Raw genomic sequence first — 16,300 nt, 5'->3', positions numbered from 1 at the left:
GGCCGGAAACTCCGGTGCCCACTTGACCGTTTGAATCCCATTACACAGAGGGTTACAAGGGAACTAGAAAAGACAAGGAAATGAGCATGGCGACGGGTGTGGGCGAAACTATGGGGCGGCCCTAGTTGGTTCGCAGGACAAATAATAAAGATAACGGCCCAAAATCGTACGTGGTAGAGCTACCAGACAACCGAGTGTGGGCGCCACATAGATCAGATAAGGAAGCGAATAACTGATCAAACAGAACCAAATGAAACAGATCATGACCAATACCAATTTGAATTCACAGCTGACAATGACCGGGGGCGCAAGACTTAGCTGAGGTCCCAGAGTTCCAGCGGCGCCATCAGGTTCGAGGAAACAGCAGGGACAGTTTCAAAAATAATCCAAGGCGGATGGCCAAGAAAAAGTCGGCCAATAATCCGGAGCCCGTTGGCTCAGAGAAAGAGTGATATGTGAGAGAGAAAGGGACCCAGAGAGAGAGAAAGGGACCCAGAGAGAGAGAAAGATTAGACTGAGAGAGGTTAGAGAGAGAGAAAGGGACCCAGAGAGAGAGTGATATGTGAGAGAGAAAGGGACCCAGAGAGAGAGTGATATGTGAGAGAGAGAGAGAGTGATATGTGAGAGAGAGAGTGATATGTGAGAGAGAAAGATTAGACTGAGAGAGGTTAGAGAGAGAGAGTGATATGTGAGAGAGAAAGATTAGACTGAGAGAGGTTAGAGAGAGAGAAAGGGACCCAGAGAGAGTGATATGTGAGAGAGAAAGGGACCCAGAGAGAGTGATATGTGAGAGAGAAAGGGACCCAGAGAGAGAGTGATATGTGAGAGAGAAAGATTAGACTGAGAGAGGTTAGAGAGAGAGAAAGATTAGACTGAGAGAGGTTAGAGAGAGAGAAAGGGACCCAGAGAGAGAGAAAGATTAGACTGAGAGAGGTTAGAGAGAGAGAAAGATTAGACTGAGAGAGGTTAGAGAGAGAGAAAGGGACCCAGAGAGAGTGATATGTGAGAGAGAAAGATTAGACTGAGAGAGGTTAGAGAGAGAGAGAAAGGGACCCAGAGAGAGAGTGATATGTGAGAGAGAAAGAAGAGATACCTACAATAGAAGAATGGATATTGAAAGTTATTAATTTGGCTGAGATGGCTAAAATCTCAGCTTTTAAAAGACAATACGCAGGAAAGATATTTAATTGAATGGAAAAATGGATTGATTATCTACAAAACAGATATCAGATTAAGAAATATCAGATTGCCTTTGAATAATTAGAAAGTTATTTTATGTAATGGGAGGTTGAACGACTAGCCTTGTGGTGCGACCGGAACAATCTGGAACTGAACACACTCAAAACTGTAGAAATGGTGGTTGCCTTTAAGAGAAACCCTCCCATACTACCACCTCTTTCAATACTAGACAACACAGTATCAACAGTAGAAACCTTCAAATTTCAAGGTTCTACCATATCGCAGGATCTAAAATGGACACCTAACATCAAAAACATCATTAAAAGCACAACAGAGAACGTTCTTTCTGTGCCAACTCAGAAAGCTCAAACTGCCCAAGGAGCTGCTGATCCAGTTCTACAGAGGAATTATTGAGTCTGTCATCTGCACCTCTATAACTGACTGGTTTGTTTCTGCAACCCAACAAGACAGACACAGACTTCAGAGGATCATTAGAACTGCAGAAAAAACAATGGCTACCAACCTGCCTTCCATTGAGGACCTGTATACTGCACAAGTCAAAAAGAGGGCTGGGAAAATATTTACAGACCCCTCACATCCTGGACATAAACTGTCTCAACTCCTACCCTCAAAACGACATTATACAGCACTGCAAACCAGAGCAACTAGGCACAAGAACAGTTTCTTCCCCAACGCCATCACTCTGCTAAACAAATAATTCCCTCAACACTGTCAAACTAGTTACTAAGTCTGCACTACTATTAATCTTATCATCGTTTTTATCACCCATCTCCTCCCACTTATGACTGTGTGACTGTAACTTTGTTGCTGGTATCGTTATGATTTATATTGACTGTTTCCTAAAATGATTTGATTGCTTATTTGTACTCTATGACTATCATTATGTGTTGCACCTTATGATTCTTGACGAATGTATCTTTTCTTTTATCTATACTGAGAGCATATGCACCAAGACAAATTCCTTGTGTGTCCAAGGAACTTGGCTAATAAAGAATTCTATTCTATTCTAGTCTAGTCTAGTCTAGTCTAGTCTAGTCTAAGTTCTATTGCTATTAAGCAGTGATTGTTTGACGTAGAGTGTCGTACTGACACAGTCAGCATCCTTCTGTTTTTCAGGGTTGACATCACGACACCAGCTTCATGTTTTACATAATTCTTATTTAATAAAAGAAGAAAAGACAAGAAAAAAGATTAAGATGCTGATGCGAGAGATTTATTCAGCTGCATTTGCACAAAAAGATTTATTCCGGTTTGTCCAGGTGAAGAGATGGGACATCACAGCGCTGCGATGGGTCATCAAGTCGATAGTGTTCAAGTTTACATGTTACTGGATTTATCACCGTATTGCACCCTTGAACAACTCCAATACCACCATATCTTTGAGGGGGGGGAAGAGGTGGAAGAAGGGGAAGAAGGAGGGGTAATGGTCAATCAACATTGATTTTAATTGGCAAATACCGCTATGATTATCTGCCTCCTTAGAACTTGCAGAGAACTATTGAACTATTTCTGGGAGAAAGGTTGATTTGGCCAAAGGGTCCAGGACAGGTCACCCATCTCACATCTACTAAGACCATGTCCAGTTCCTCAAGAGCAACTGACTCAAACCTTTACCAGATAACAGGAGTCAGTCAGGATCTGCCCAGCTAAGGTCCAACTCTGAGGAAAGCTGAGATAAGGGCCTCTTGTGGCTCAACAGACTAATGCAGTTTGTTATTAACACAGCTGCCTGCAATTACTGCAGGTTCAAGTCCCACCAGGCCCAAGGTTGACTCAGCCTTCCATCCTTTATAAGTTAGGTAAAATGAGGACCCAGATTGTTGGGGGCAATAAGTTGACTTTGTATATAAATATACAAATAGGATGAGACTATTGCCTTACACAATGTAAGCCGCCCTGAGTCTTCGGAGAAGGGCGGGGTATAAATGCAAATTAAAAAAAAATTCTACCTGAATGATGGAATATTCCTCACAGCCACCCAGGAAAGCCACCCCCACCTGCCCCTTACCCAAGAGACACACCTGATCACCCAAAAGAGAGCTGCTGGACAGTTATCTGCAATGACCGAGATGTAATTATTTTCCTATCTCTGTCATCAGAATGTGTGTCCTAAGGTTCTTACTTGCCATCTTTGGCTTTGTTCTTTGTCTGCCTCCAGCTGCCCTCTAAGTTCCTCTAATACAGAAGAATTATGTAGAAGGTTTATCCATGTATACCTGAATATCCGCTATCTCAATAACTGTTTCCTGCTAAACCTAAGAGGAAACTTCATCATCTTTTAACAAACCCATAATCCCTCGTGGAGTGGAGCCTCGGTAACTGAATGGAGCTGAGTGTTTAGTGGCCGGATATCCTTCCTGTCGCCAAGGCAGAGTTATATTCAGCAGATATATTCTCATCAGTGTCCAGAGAGAGAAATACCTGCCTCTACCTAGGATTGAACTTACAGCCTCCTGATTGTGAGGCAAGAGCTTCACTTCTAGGCTACTGCACCACTAACCTAAGAGAAAAAAAGAGCAATTTAATATATGTGATGCTCGCTTGGGACCTTTTCCTACCTGTGGCAGCATGACAATCCATTTCCATCGCACTCGCATCTATAACAATGAGCTGAATTCCAAGTGGACCCAATGAGATGCTTGCTCCTATCATAGGTATCAACACATAAGTTGAACTTCACCTCTTTACCTGAGAAGCAAGAATTGAAGAGTTGAAAGTTGAACCTGTAGCAGAATCCAAACTGCCAAGCTGTGGCGAGAAACCTGCTACGAGAGTTGGAGTCTGCTACCAGAAATCTACTGTTGGATAAATCTGACAAAGTCTGTAGAGATTCTCTACATGGACAACCATGACCTGGATGACTGAGAATCTCTATAGAGTTTTAGCTATACAATTTGGGATTAGCACCCTTGGAATGGTGTGGGAGTAGGAATGGATCCCCAGAGGAAAAATGGCAGATTACAGGAATCATTTTCATAACTCAGGTGACCTTGAGGACACAGATAAACCTCAGAGTGGCCTCAACAACCCTCTAAAAGGATGTAAATGACCAGCTGTCTGCAAGGAGTATCAATCCTTCCATTCCCCACCATCCAGTCAGAACTGAAGAAGCTTCTTGGATGAGAAACAAAACGTCTTCAAAGAAAAAACAAGAAAGTCAAGTTGCCTCCTGAAAAAGGACCTTTGGGATAAATGTGAGAAGTATAAAATTTCTTTGAATTGACTAACTACCATTATATTTTAATGATTGATTAGATCACCATCGGTTTTTCCTGGCCCACTAATGAAAACCTGGATTTTATAAATTAAGCCCATGGTTCTGCTAGGATTATTAAACTTTGGCAAGCAGTACAGCATTGATTTGCTCAAATGTATCAAAAGTGTGGTTACCATCTATAAACTCAGCATCAAAGGGACCCCGAAAGCAGGCTCCTTGACATGCAGCCAGCATGAGAGAGAAGATGATCAGGCAGAAGAAGGCTTTCTGAGAAAGGGAAAGAAAAAAGACAGAATAAGCCATGAGAGATCTTATTAATTGTTTGAGCAACTGGCTGTTCAAAGTTTTACAAAAGTCCTGTTTGATAATGCAACATTGTCCAGGAACTTTATAAAAAGCCCTCTGGGTTAAGTTTACCATCTTGTGCAAGTGTGCAGTTCGGTCTCTCTTGCACAAGAGGGTCAACCTAGAGCATCCCCCCCCACCTCTTTGTGCCAACTGCACACAATCCAGGATACCTGAGTAGCTCAACCCTTGGTTCATTCACCTAGTAGTCCTCAGGGTGGAATTTTTTCCGTCCTTCCCCCCTCTGGAGGCAAAACTCTCCATTGGCATCATTGGGATTGACCCCACCACCACAGGTAAGCCTTAGCCCCACATCAGTTTCCTCCCCTTCTCATACCTTTTCCAACCTGGGATGTTTTGTGGTAGGAAAGTGACAATCCTGACTCTCCATTCCTGATTCAATATGCCCTTCATACCAAATAGTACATTCCTGATTTTGTATATCTATCTGTAATACTTTTAAATAACTAGAAAATAAACTCTGTTTTTGAGTCCTTGCCCAAAAATTAGACCAGCAACCTCTGGATTTTAACCTTATCTCGCACACCCCAAAATGTAATTTATTGGTTTTGCAAACAGTTCTGTTTGTCCTATATCTATTTTGGAGTTCTGAAGAAGCATTTGTTGAAATAAATTGTTTTAACTCCTACCCTCAAAACAGAGGTTAAAGAGCACTGCACACCAGAACAACTAGACACAAGAACAGTTTTTCCCCGAAACACCATCACTCATCACACAACACTTTCAAACTCTTTACTAAGTCTGCATTACTATTAAACTTCTCATCATTCCCAGCACCCATCTCCTTCCATTTATGACTGCATGACTGTAACCTTATTTCTTGTATCCTTATGATTTATGTTGACTGTTTCCTAATACGATTTGATTGCTTATTTGTACCCTATAATTATCATTAAGTGTTGTACCTTATGATTCTTGACAAATGCATCTTTTCTTTTATGTACACTGAGAATGTATGCACCTTGTGTGTCCAATCACAGTTGGTCAATAAAGAATTCTATTCTATTCTATTCTATTCTATTCTATTCTATTCTATTCTATTCTATTCTATTCTATTCTATTCTTTCTACTCTACTCTACTCTACTCTACTCTACTCTACTCTACTCTATTCTATTCTATTCTATTCTATTCTATATGACTATCATTCTTCTCACACCCAAGTCAGTTAAAACTTCTCTTGAAAATGAAGAACGTTTTACTTACCATCCTGGCTTTGGGGGAGACCCAGGAAACTCTTAGTAAGGAAGAAGGACAAGGAGCAGCAATTCTCTCTGAGGCCAGCAAGGAATCTGCTCCTCCAATTTATACAAAAACCAAGACCGCCCCTTGTGCACTTTAAACAAAAAATGCTGAGTGAAAGTTTTGTCAGAATAGCCACTGCCAGAAGAAAAACATTTGGTCTATGGCTAATTTGTGTGTTTGTTTAGGAGATGTGATAACGGGAAAGTATTTCATCAGCTTCAGATCCACCTTGCTAGAAAAAGACCAAATGATGGAGAGACTGAAAATCGCCAGCAGAATGTGAGAAATTGAAACGGCCACATGGGCAGCCTCCACACCAGCTTCCCCCAAGATGGGCCCTACCCATGTTGAGGATTGTGACCCACAGTAATTGGTTGTCCTACTCTTGGGAGTTGGGCTTCCCCTCATTACTTCCCAGGGATTCCCAAGCCAGAATTTGGCATTTTAGAGCTTTGGTAATATCCGTTTATAGTAATGCCGTTTCATTTCTGTGACCTGACCAGAACCAAACTGAAAAAAATCTGCATAATTTGCTTCATCTTGGCTTTCCATCCATGTACCATTTCCGTCTACCATCCACCCTAAAAAGGGAGAATTGGAGCCTTTTTTGCAGATTTGGGCTATTTGCGGGTATTATTGTATACCCCTCTTTCCATTTTTTAAAAATATTTGATCGTTTTGCCACTTAACTGGTCAGAGAGCTCTTTGTGCAACTATGCTGGCCTTGTGTGGTATCTTTTTTCTTTCTTTCTTTGTAGTACATACATGAAGCCCACCATCAAGGAACCAATTGCTCTAACATCTGTAGCCATGAAACCCTTTGAAAGGCTAGTGCTGTCCCACTTGAAAACCATCACGGATCTGCTGTTAGCCCCCTGAAATTTGCATACCGAGCAAATAGATCAACAGATGATGCTGTTAATATGGCTCTGCACTACATCCTACAACATCTTGAATCTCCAAAGACCTATGCAAGGGTCCTCTTTGTAGACTTTAGTTCAGCATTCAATACCATCATTCCAGACATTCTTCTAACTAATCTAAACCAGCTAGCGGTACCTGAATGCACTTGTAAGTGGATCATAAGCTTCCTAATAGACAGGAAGCAGCAGATGAATCTAAGCAGAATCACATCAGATACCTGTACATTTAGCACAGCCCCCAAGGCTGTGTGCTCTCTCCACTTGTCTTCTCTCTATATACCAATTACTGCATCTCACACGATCCATCTGTTAAACTACTGAAGTTTGCAGATGACACAACAGTGATCAGTCTTATTCAAGACCATGATGAATCTGCCTACAGATGGGAGGTTGAATGACAGCCTCATGGTGCAACCGGAACAATTTGGAACTGAACACACTCAAAACAGTAGAAATGGAGGTAGAATTTAGGAGAAACCCTTCCATACTTCCACCTCTTTCAATACTAGACAACATAATATCAACAGCAAAGACGTTCAAATTTCTAGGTTCTACCATATCGCAAGATCTAAAATGGACAGCTAACATCAAAAACGTCATCAAAAAAGCACAACAGAGAATGTTCTTTCTGTGCCAACTCAGAAAGCTCAAACTGCCCAAGGAGCTGCTGATCCAGTTCTACAGAGGAATTATTGAGTCTGTCATCTGCACCTCTATAACTGTCTGGTTTGGTTCTGCAACCCAACAAGACAGACACAGACTTCAGAGGATCATTAGAACTGCAGAAAAAATAATTGCTACCAACCTGCCTTCCATTGAGGACCTGTATACTGCACGAGTCAAAAAGAGGGCTGTGAAAATATTTACAGACTCCTCACATCCTGGACATAAACTGTTTCAACTCCTACCCTCAAAACGACGCTATAGAGCACTGCACACCAGAACAACTAGACACAAGAACAGTTTCTTCCCCAATGCCATCACTCTGCTAAACAAATAATTCCCTCAACACTGTCAAACTATTTACTAAGTCTGCACTACTATTAATCTTCTCATCGTTCCCATCACCCATCTCCTCCCACTTATGACTGTATGACTGTAACTTTGTTGCTTGTATCCTTATGATTTATATTGACTGTTTCCTAAAATGATTTGAATTGCTTATTTGTACCCTATGACTATCATTAAGTGTTGTACCTTATGATTCTTGATGAACGTATCTTTTCTTTTATGTACACTGAGAGCCTATGCACCAAGACAAATTCCTTGTGTGTTCAAGGAATTTGGCCAAAGAACTCGGCTAATAAAGAATTCTATTCTATTCTAGTCTAGTCTAGTCTAGTCTATGTTTTATTGCTATTAAGCAGTGATTGTTTGACATAGAGTGTCGTACTGACACAGTCAGCATCCTTCTGTTTTGCAGGGTTGACATCATGACACCAGCTTCATGTTTTACATAATTCTTATTTAATAAAAAAAAGAAAAGACAAGAAAAAAGATTAAGATGCTGATGCGAGAGATTTATTCAGGTTCATCTACACATAAGAGATTTATTCCGGTCCGTCCTTGTGAAGAGATGGGACATCACAGCGCTGCGATGGGTCATCAAGTCGATAGTATTCCTGTTCACATGTTACTGGATTTATCACCCTTTTGCACCCTTGAACAACTCCAATACCACCATATCTTTGAAGTGGTGGGGGGGAAGGAGGTGGAAGAAAAGGAAGAAGGAGGGGTAATGGTCAGTCAACGTTGCTTTTAATTGGCAAATACCGCTATGATTATCTTCCACCTTAGAACTTGCAGAACTTCTCTGGGAGAAAGGTTGATTTGGTCAAAGGGTCCAGGACAGGTCACCCATCTCACATCTACTAAGACCATGTCCAGTTCCTCACGAGCAACTGACTCAAACCTTTACCAGATAACAGGAGTCAGTCAGGATCTGCCCAGCTAAGGTCCAGCTCTGAGGAAAGCTGAGATATTCTACCTGAACGATGGAATATTCCTCACAGCCACCCAGGAAAGCCACCCCCACTGCCCCTTACCCAAGAGACACACCTGATCACCCAAAAGAGAGCTGCTGGACAGTTATCTGCAATGACCGAGATGTAATTATTTTCCTATCTCTGTCATCAGAATGTGTGTCCTAAGGTTCTTACTTGCCATCTTTGGCTTTGTTCTTTGTCTGCCTCCAACTGCCCTCTAAGTTCCTCTAATACAGAAGAGTTATGTAGAAGGTTTATCCATGTATACCTGAATATCCGCTTTCTCAATAACTGTTTCCGGCTAAACCTAAGAGGAAACTTCATCATCTTTTAACAAACCAATAATCCCTCACGGGGCGGAGTCTGGGCAACTGAATGGAGCTGAGTGTTTAGTGGCCAGGTGTCCTTCCTGTCGCCAATGCAGAGTTATATTCAGCAGATATATTCTCATCGTGTCCAGAGAGAGAAATATCTGCCTCTACCTAGGATTGAACTTACAACCTCCTGATTGTGAGAAAAGAGCTCCAGCTTCAACCACTGCACCACTAACCTAAGAGAAAACAAGAGCAAATTAATATATGTGATGCTCACTTGGGACCTTTTCCTACCTGTGGCAGCATGACAATCCGTTTCTACCGCACTCGCATCTAAAACAATGAGCTGTATTCCAAGTGGACCCAATGAGATGCTTGCTCTTATCATAGATATCAACACAGGTGTTGGGCCTCACCTCTTTACCTGAGAAGAAAGAATGGAAGAGTTGAAAGTTGAACCTGTAGCAGAATCCAAACTGCCAAGTTGTGGCGAGAAACCTGCTACGAGAGTTGGAGTCTGCTACCAGAAATCCACTGTTGGATAAATGTGACAAAGTCTGTAGAGATTGTCAGTCATCCAGGTCATGGTGGACAACCATAACTTTGATGACTGAGAATCTTTACAGACATTTAGCTATACAATTTGGGATTAGCACCCTTGGAATGGTGTGGGAGTAAGTATGGATTTCCAGAGGAAAAAATTGCAAAACCAGGAACCATTAGCACTACTCAAGTGACTCTGAGGACACAGATAAACCTCCAGGAAGCCTTAAAAACTCGCTAAAAGAATGCAAATGACCAGCTATCTGCAAGGGATATCAATCCTTCCATTCCTCACCATCCAGTCAGAGCTGAAGAAGCTTTTTGGATGTGAAGCAAAATGACTTCAAAGAAAAAACAAGAAAGTCAAGTTGTCTCCTGAAAAAAAAAAACACCTTTGGGATAAATGTGACAAGTATATAAATTCTCTGCATTGACTGACTACCATTATATTTTAATGATTGACTAGATTTGTGAAAATCCCAGATGATCAAACTTCTGCATTAACGCCGTCGGTGTTTCCTGGCCCACTTTAATGAAAACCTGGATTGTAAAAATTAAGCCCTCAACGTTTCTCCTGCCATTACTAAACCTTGGCAAGCGCTACAGCAATGATTTCCTCAAATGTATCAAAAGTTTGATTACCATCTTTAAACTCAGCCTTAAAGTTACTCCCAAAGCACGCTCCTTGACATGCAGCCAGCATGAGAGAGAAGATGATCAGGCAGAAGAAGGCTTTCTGAGAAAGGGAAAGAAAAAAGACAGAATAAGCCATGAGAGATCTTACTAATTGTTTCAGAAACTGGCTTTTCAAAGTCTTTCTAATTCCCTTCCGATAATAAAATGAAGTTCATGAACTTTGGAACAAGCCCTCTAGGTTAAGTTTACAATCTTGTGCAAGTGTGTAGCTTAGTCTCTGTTGCACAAGAGGGTCAACCTGGAACATCTCCCTCCCCTCTTTGTGACAGCTTCACACAATCCAGGTTACCCCAATATCTCAGCCCTTGGTTCGTCCACCTAGTAGTCCTCAGGGTGGAATTTTTTCCGTCCTTCCCCCCTCCGGAGGCAAAACTCTCCATTGGCATCATTGGAATTGACCCCCCACCACAGATGAGCTTTAGCCCCACATCAGTTTCCTCCCCTTCTCATACATTTTTCAACCTGGGATGCTTTGTGGGAAGAAAAGTGAAGATCCTGACTCTCCATTCCTGATTCGATATGCCCTTCATACCAAATAGTGCATTCCTGAATTTGTGTATCTATCCGTAATACTGTTAAATAACTAGAAAATAAACTCTGTTTTTGAGTCCTTGCCCAAAAATTAGACCAGCAACCTCTGGATTTTAACCTTATTTCTCACACACACACCCCAAATGTAATTTATTGGTTTTGCAAACAATTCTGTTTGTCCTATCTCTATTTTGGAGTTCTGAAGAAGCATCTGTTGACATAAACTGTTTCAACTCCTACCCTCAAAACGACGCTATAGAGCACTGCACACCAGAACAACTAGACACAAGAACAGTTTTTTCCCGAAGGCCATCACTCTGCTAAACAAATAATTCCCTCAACACTGTCAAACTGTTTACTAAATCTGCACTACTATTAATCTTCTCATCGTTCCCATCACCTATTTCCTCTCACTTATGACTGCATGACTGTAACCTTGTTGCTTGTATCCTTATGATTTATGTTGACTGTTTCCTAATATTATTTGATTGATTATTTGTTCCCTATGACTTCCTTCATTGAGTGTTGTACCTTATGATTCTTGACAAACATACCTTTTCTTTTATGTACACTGAGAGCATAAAAATTCTATTCTATTCTATTCTATTCTATTCTATTCTATTCTATTCTATTCTATTCTATTCTATTCTATTCTATTCTATTCATCTGATCTTCATTTCTTTCTGCCTTTATTGTATCTAAATAATGTAGAGTATTTCTTCCATTATTACAACCACAGCTACGACTCTCGGTTCTGCTGCTGTGACATTCCCAAAGGGGCCACTTCATTCCTGCAGCCATTCTCTTCTCACACCCAAGTCAGTTAAAGCTCCTCTTGAAAATGAAGAACAAACCGTTTTACTTACCATCCTGGCTTTGGGGGAGACCCAGGAAACTCTTAGTAGGGAAGAAGGACAAGGATCAGCAATTCTCTCTGAGGCCGGAAAGGAATCTGCTCCTCCAATTTATACAAAAACCAAGACCGCCCCTTGTGCACTTAAAAAAAAAAAATGCTGAGTGAAAGTTTTGTCAGAATAGCCACTGCCGGAAGAAAAACATTTGGTCTATGGCTAATTTGTGTTTGTTTAGGAGATGTGATAACGGGAAAGTATTTTGTCAGCTTTAGAACAACATGGCTAGAAAAAGACCATGGTGAGATTGTAAGCCTCCAGCAGAATATGAGAAGTCCTCCCCCACCTTCTCTCAGGATGAGCCCTACCCATGCTGAGTGTTGTGCTACACTTGGGAGTGGGATTTACTCTCGTTACTTTCCAGGGATCCCCCCCAAACCAGAATTAGGTATTTTAGAGCTGTGGTAATATCCTCTGAGTCCTGCCTTTGTATGGTTTTCCCTGCATCCTTTTTGTCTGTCCATTCAAATCTTCAATAAGGCATTTGACAGAGTAGACTTGCTTTCCCTGCAGGCTTTTTATCTCTTGGTTACAATCTCACATGTTGTTGTTTTTTCTGTGTTAGTACTACCCACTTGCTCTCTGGCTCTTCTTAAGGGGAATTGCGGTATTCTCCCATGGATTTCCTGCAGATTTCCTCCTCTTTCTGTTAATGGTGCACAGAGTGCTTTGCCCCAATTCTTGGTCTTTGCTGAGACAAAATTTCCACTTTCCAGGAATTCCAATACTCCAAGGCAGTTGATGGCCCAGAGCAGTAAGAGGCTTCCATAATTCTCCCCTTCCTTCTTGTGCACTTCTTTGCACCGGCCACAAATGTTTTTATTTTATTTTATTTATTTATTTATTTGTCACAACAGTATATATAAGCATAAGCATGAAATAACTATACGATATATAATCATAAATATAATCATAAGTATGCAATAATTATATGAAATTGGATACAATCAAAGGGAACATTAGGACAGGAACAGTAGGTACGTTGGTGCTCTTATGCATGCCCCTTACAGACCTCTTAGGAATGGGGTAAGGTCAATAGTAGATAGTTTTTGGTTAAAGCTTTGGGGATTTTGGGAAGAGACCACAGAGTCTGGTAGTACATTCCAGGCATTAACAACTCTGTTCCTGAAGTCGTATTTTCTGCAATCAAGATTGGTAAAGCAAATTAGAAATCAGTCTCAGGAGCATATTAAGAGATTGTATAATGTGTTACTTGAAATAGATTCTGAAAGGGATTTGGTAAAGGACTGTATGATAAAATGGGCACAAAATTTTCAGGAGCCAATATTATTGGAAACTTGGGGAAAAATTTGGGTTAGAAATGTTAAATTTACGCAGGCACAGAATTTAAGGGAAAATTTTTATAAAATGTTTTATAGATGACATTTAGATCCTAAGAAATTATCATGTGTGTATCCAGATATGCAAGCAAAATGTTGGAGATGTAATTGTGATGATGCTACATATTTTCATATTTGGTGGACTTGCAAGAATATTAAGGCTTTTTGGATAAGAATTTGGTGGATTTTACAAAATGCTTTGAAAAAGAAGATAAATAATTTTTTTTTATTGGGAATTATCATGGACTGTACAGTAATTGAGACTAAATTTATTTTAAATCTAATAACAGTGGCAAGATTACTGATAGGACAGTATTGGAAGAAAAAAGAATTACCTTCAATAGAAGAATGGATATTGAAAGTTGCCAATTTGGCTGAGATGGCAAAAATCTCAGCCTTTTTGAAAGACAATACGCAAGAAAGATACTTAAATGAATGGAAAAAATGGATTGACTATATACAAAACAGATATCAGACAAAGAGATATCAGACTGCCTTTGAATGATTAGGATGTATTATTTCTGATTGTATTGGGGGAGGTTAGGATTTGATGAGAAATGCAGGAATATAACTGAGTTAGGAGGGAAATTTTTTAGCATACGTTTGTTTTATTTTTAACTATACCTTGTGTTTGTTCTGGAAAGTTGGGGGGGGGGTTTGAAGGGAGGGGGGAGGGGGGAAATGGGGAAAGCTTTTTATGTAAAAACTTTTTCAATTAAAAAAAAAAGATTGGAGCGGTTCACATTAAGCTTAAATCTATGTTTAGATAGATTTATGTTTAAATGTTGCTGCAAAGCACTTCCAAAGCATAAGGCGTTTGATGCTTCTCAAGAAACGTGCCTCTAATCTTTTTGTTTTAAGCAACAGGGATCTTTGATTGCAGCGATGGGATTCAAATAATTTAACAACTGGTTCTCTGCCCTAATGACATGGCTGGGGAGGCATGGCTGGGTGGTCATGTGACTGGGTGGGCGTGGCCAACTCGACATCACTCATCACACCCAGCCCCGCCTCCCGGCCACTCCCCCTTTCCCCAGGCCATGGAACTATACGCAACACCTCCAGAAATGAAAGGGTTAAACAAACCTTCGGTTTCCTGGTGCAAATTCCCTTCTCCCCCCAGTGAAAAGATGGGGGGGGGGAGATCGGCAAAGGATTCGTCTCCCATCATCACAAAGGAAAACGTTGGAGGCTGAGCTTACTCAAAAGCAGTATAAAAATATATATAATATATCATAAAATATAAAAGCTTTCAAATATATTGAAAGCAATATATTGCTTTCAATATATTTGAAATATACATTTCACACCTGAGGTGGCAGAGGGAATAAATCCCACTGACTCCTCAGAAGCAATTTACAATTAAAGCCAATTTCCAACCCAAAAATAACAAATAAATAGCAGAAGGAGAAGGATTGACAAAACTTCTCTGCAGGCAATTCTGAAAGAGACTACGCTAAAGCGGGATTAATCCCTTCCTTCTTCTTCCTTCCCTCTTCCCTCCCTCCCTCCCTCCTTCTCCTCATTCCCATCTCCTTCCTTCCTTTTTCAACCTCTTTTCAGCTATTTTCAGGACCTTTTTGTCAGTAAAACAAAAGTTAGTCAACACTGAGCAAACCCCTCCCCCCATAGCCATGGCTGCCACCAGCTTATTCAGCAGGAGCTGTGAGTTTAAGAAGACCCTCCCCAAATTGTGTACCAGCTCAATCTGGGAGAATTCCATCCATATATGACCTGGTCTTTTTGACAGGGGGCAAAAACCCACACCCATTCTATGCTACCATGGTTGAGTCAAAATTGCTTCCTCCCCATCCTTTAAGGGCCTCCAGTACTTGGCCAGAACTACCACAGCATCATCTATCTGAGTAGGGGTAGGTCATTAACTGGATATCATCATCATGTTGGTTCTGCACCCAATACTGATGGGATGACTTCCCCCGAAACTCCATGTAGAGGTTGAAAAGGTGAGGTGAGAGTCCTTATCCCTGAGGTGTCCACGTTGCAGAGGACTTGACTTCTCCTTCTCCATCAACACCAACTGGAACTGGCCATGGGGGGAAGAGGAGAACTACTGAAAAACAATGTCTCCCAGAAAACTGGTCCAGGATGGAACCATGGTTGATGGCATTGAAAATCAATGAAACATCCAGAAAAGCCAGAATGGTTGCACCACGCCATCTCAAGCTTTCCAAAGAACGTCAGAAATTACTGATGACATTTCAATGCTGTGTCCCACTCTGAAACCGTAGTGAATAACGTCTTGGAAACTTGCTTCCACTTGGTCCCTTCGTACACTCTCTTCAATAATCTTCCTCAAAAAGGCGAGATTGGGGACCGGATGAAAGTTGTCTGTTGGGTCTAAGGGTGGCCTCTTAAGACAGCAGGTGATTTCACCCCCTTCCACAGAGAGGCCCTAAATATCTTCTGGTCAACCACTTGCTCTCTCCCAGGTGGGACAAGGGTCCAGGTTACCAATCTCACATCTATTAAGACCATGCCTAGTTCCTCAAGTGCAACTGGCCCAAGCTTTCCTAGATAACAAAGATCAGCCAGGAACTGCCCAGGTAAGAGCCAACTCTGAGGAAAGGTCAGCTCTATCTGAGGGATGGAATATTCCTCATAGTCACCCTGGAAAGCATCCCCCGCCTCCTGTGTACCCAGGAGGGACCTGATCACACACAATAGAGCTGCTGGTCAGTTATCTGCAAAAGCAAAAAGGGTGGAGAAATAATTACACTTTCCTGTCCATTTCTCTTTCACCAGAAGGTAAATCCTAAGATAGCTTCTTACTTGCCCTCTTTGGCCTTATGCTTTGTCTGCCTCCAGCAGCGCTCTGGGCATCTCTAATGCAGAAGATTTAAGTAGGAGTTCCTTCCTTCCTTCCTTCCTTCCTTCCTTCCTTCCATCCTTCCTTCCCTCCTTTCTTCCTTCTTCCTTTTTCTCTTTCTTTCTTTCTTAATACGTGCTACCTCAATAAATGCCTGTGGCTTATAGAAATGGCTAGTGTCTATTATTATGAAAAAGTAAAAAG

At 41.2% G+C, this 16,300-nt stretch overlaps 2 protein-coding genes across 2 annotated transcripts; both read right to left on the bottom strand.

Annotated features, from left to right (window-relative positions):
• Nucleotides 1–2,391: 2,391 nt before the first annotated feature.
• LOC131204070 (small serum protein 5-like) lies at nucleotides 2,392–6,042 on the bottom strand. The gene is made up of 4 exons (XM_058194911.1): nucleotides 5,988–6,042; nucleotides 4,591–4,684; nucleotides 3,759–3,888; nucleotides 2,392–2,577 (listed from the first exon to the last, which is right to left on the bottom strand). Exons 1-4 carry the CDS (start codon nucleotides 5,988–5,990, stop codon nucleotides 2,442–2,444), a joined length of 363 nt encoding a protein of 120 aa, XP_058050894.1. The 5' UTR covers nucleotides 5,991–6,042; the 3' UTR covers nucleotides 2,392–2,441.
• Nucleotides 6,043–8,473: 2,431 nt separating this feature from the next.
• On the bottom strand, nucleotides 8,474–11,954 carry LOC131204028 (small serum protein 5-like). The gene is made up of 4 exons (XM_058194830.1): nucleotides 11,885–11,954; nucleotides 10,434–10,527; nucleotides 9,543–9,672; nucleotides 8,474–8,635 (listed from the first exon to the last, which is right to left on the bottom strand). Exons 1-4 carry the CDS (start codon nucleotides 11,885–11,887, stop codon nucleotides 8,500–8,502), a joined length of 363 nt encoding a protein of 120 aa, XP_058050813.1. The 5' UTR covers nucleotides 11,888–11,954; the 3' UTR covers nucleotides 8,474–8,499.
• Nucleotides 11,955–16,300: the final 4,346 nt, after the last annotated feature.

Source organism: Ahaetulla prasina, chromosome 9, assembly GCF_028640845.1.
Source record: "Ahaetulla prasina isolate Xishuangbanna chromosome 9, ASM2864084v1, whole genome shotgun sequence".
Taxonomy (NCBI): Eukaryota; Metazoa; Chordata; class Lepidosauria; order Squamata; family Colubridae; genus Ahaetulla; species Ahaetulla prasina.
This window is presented reverse-complemented; position numbering and strand designations above follow the sequence as displayed.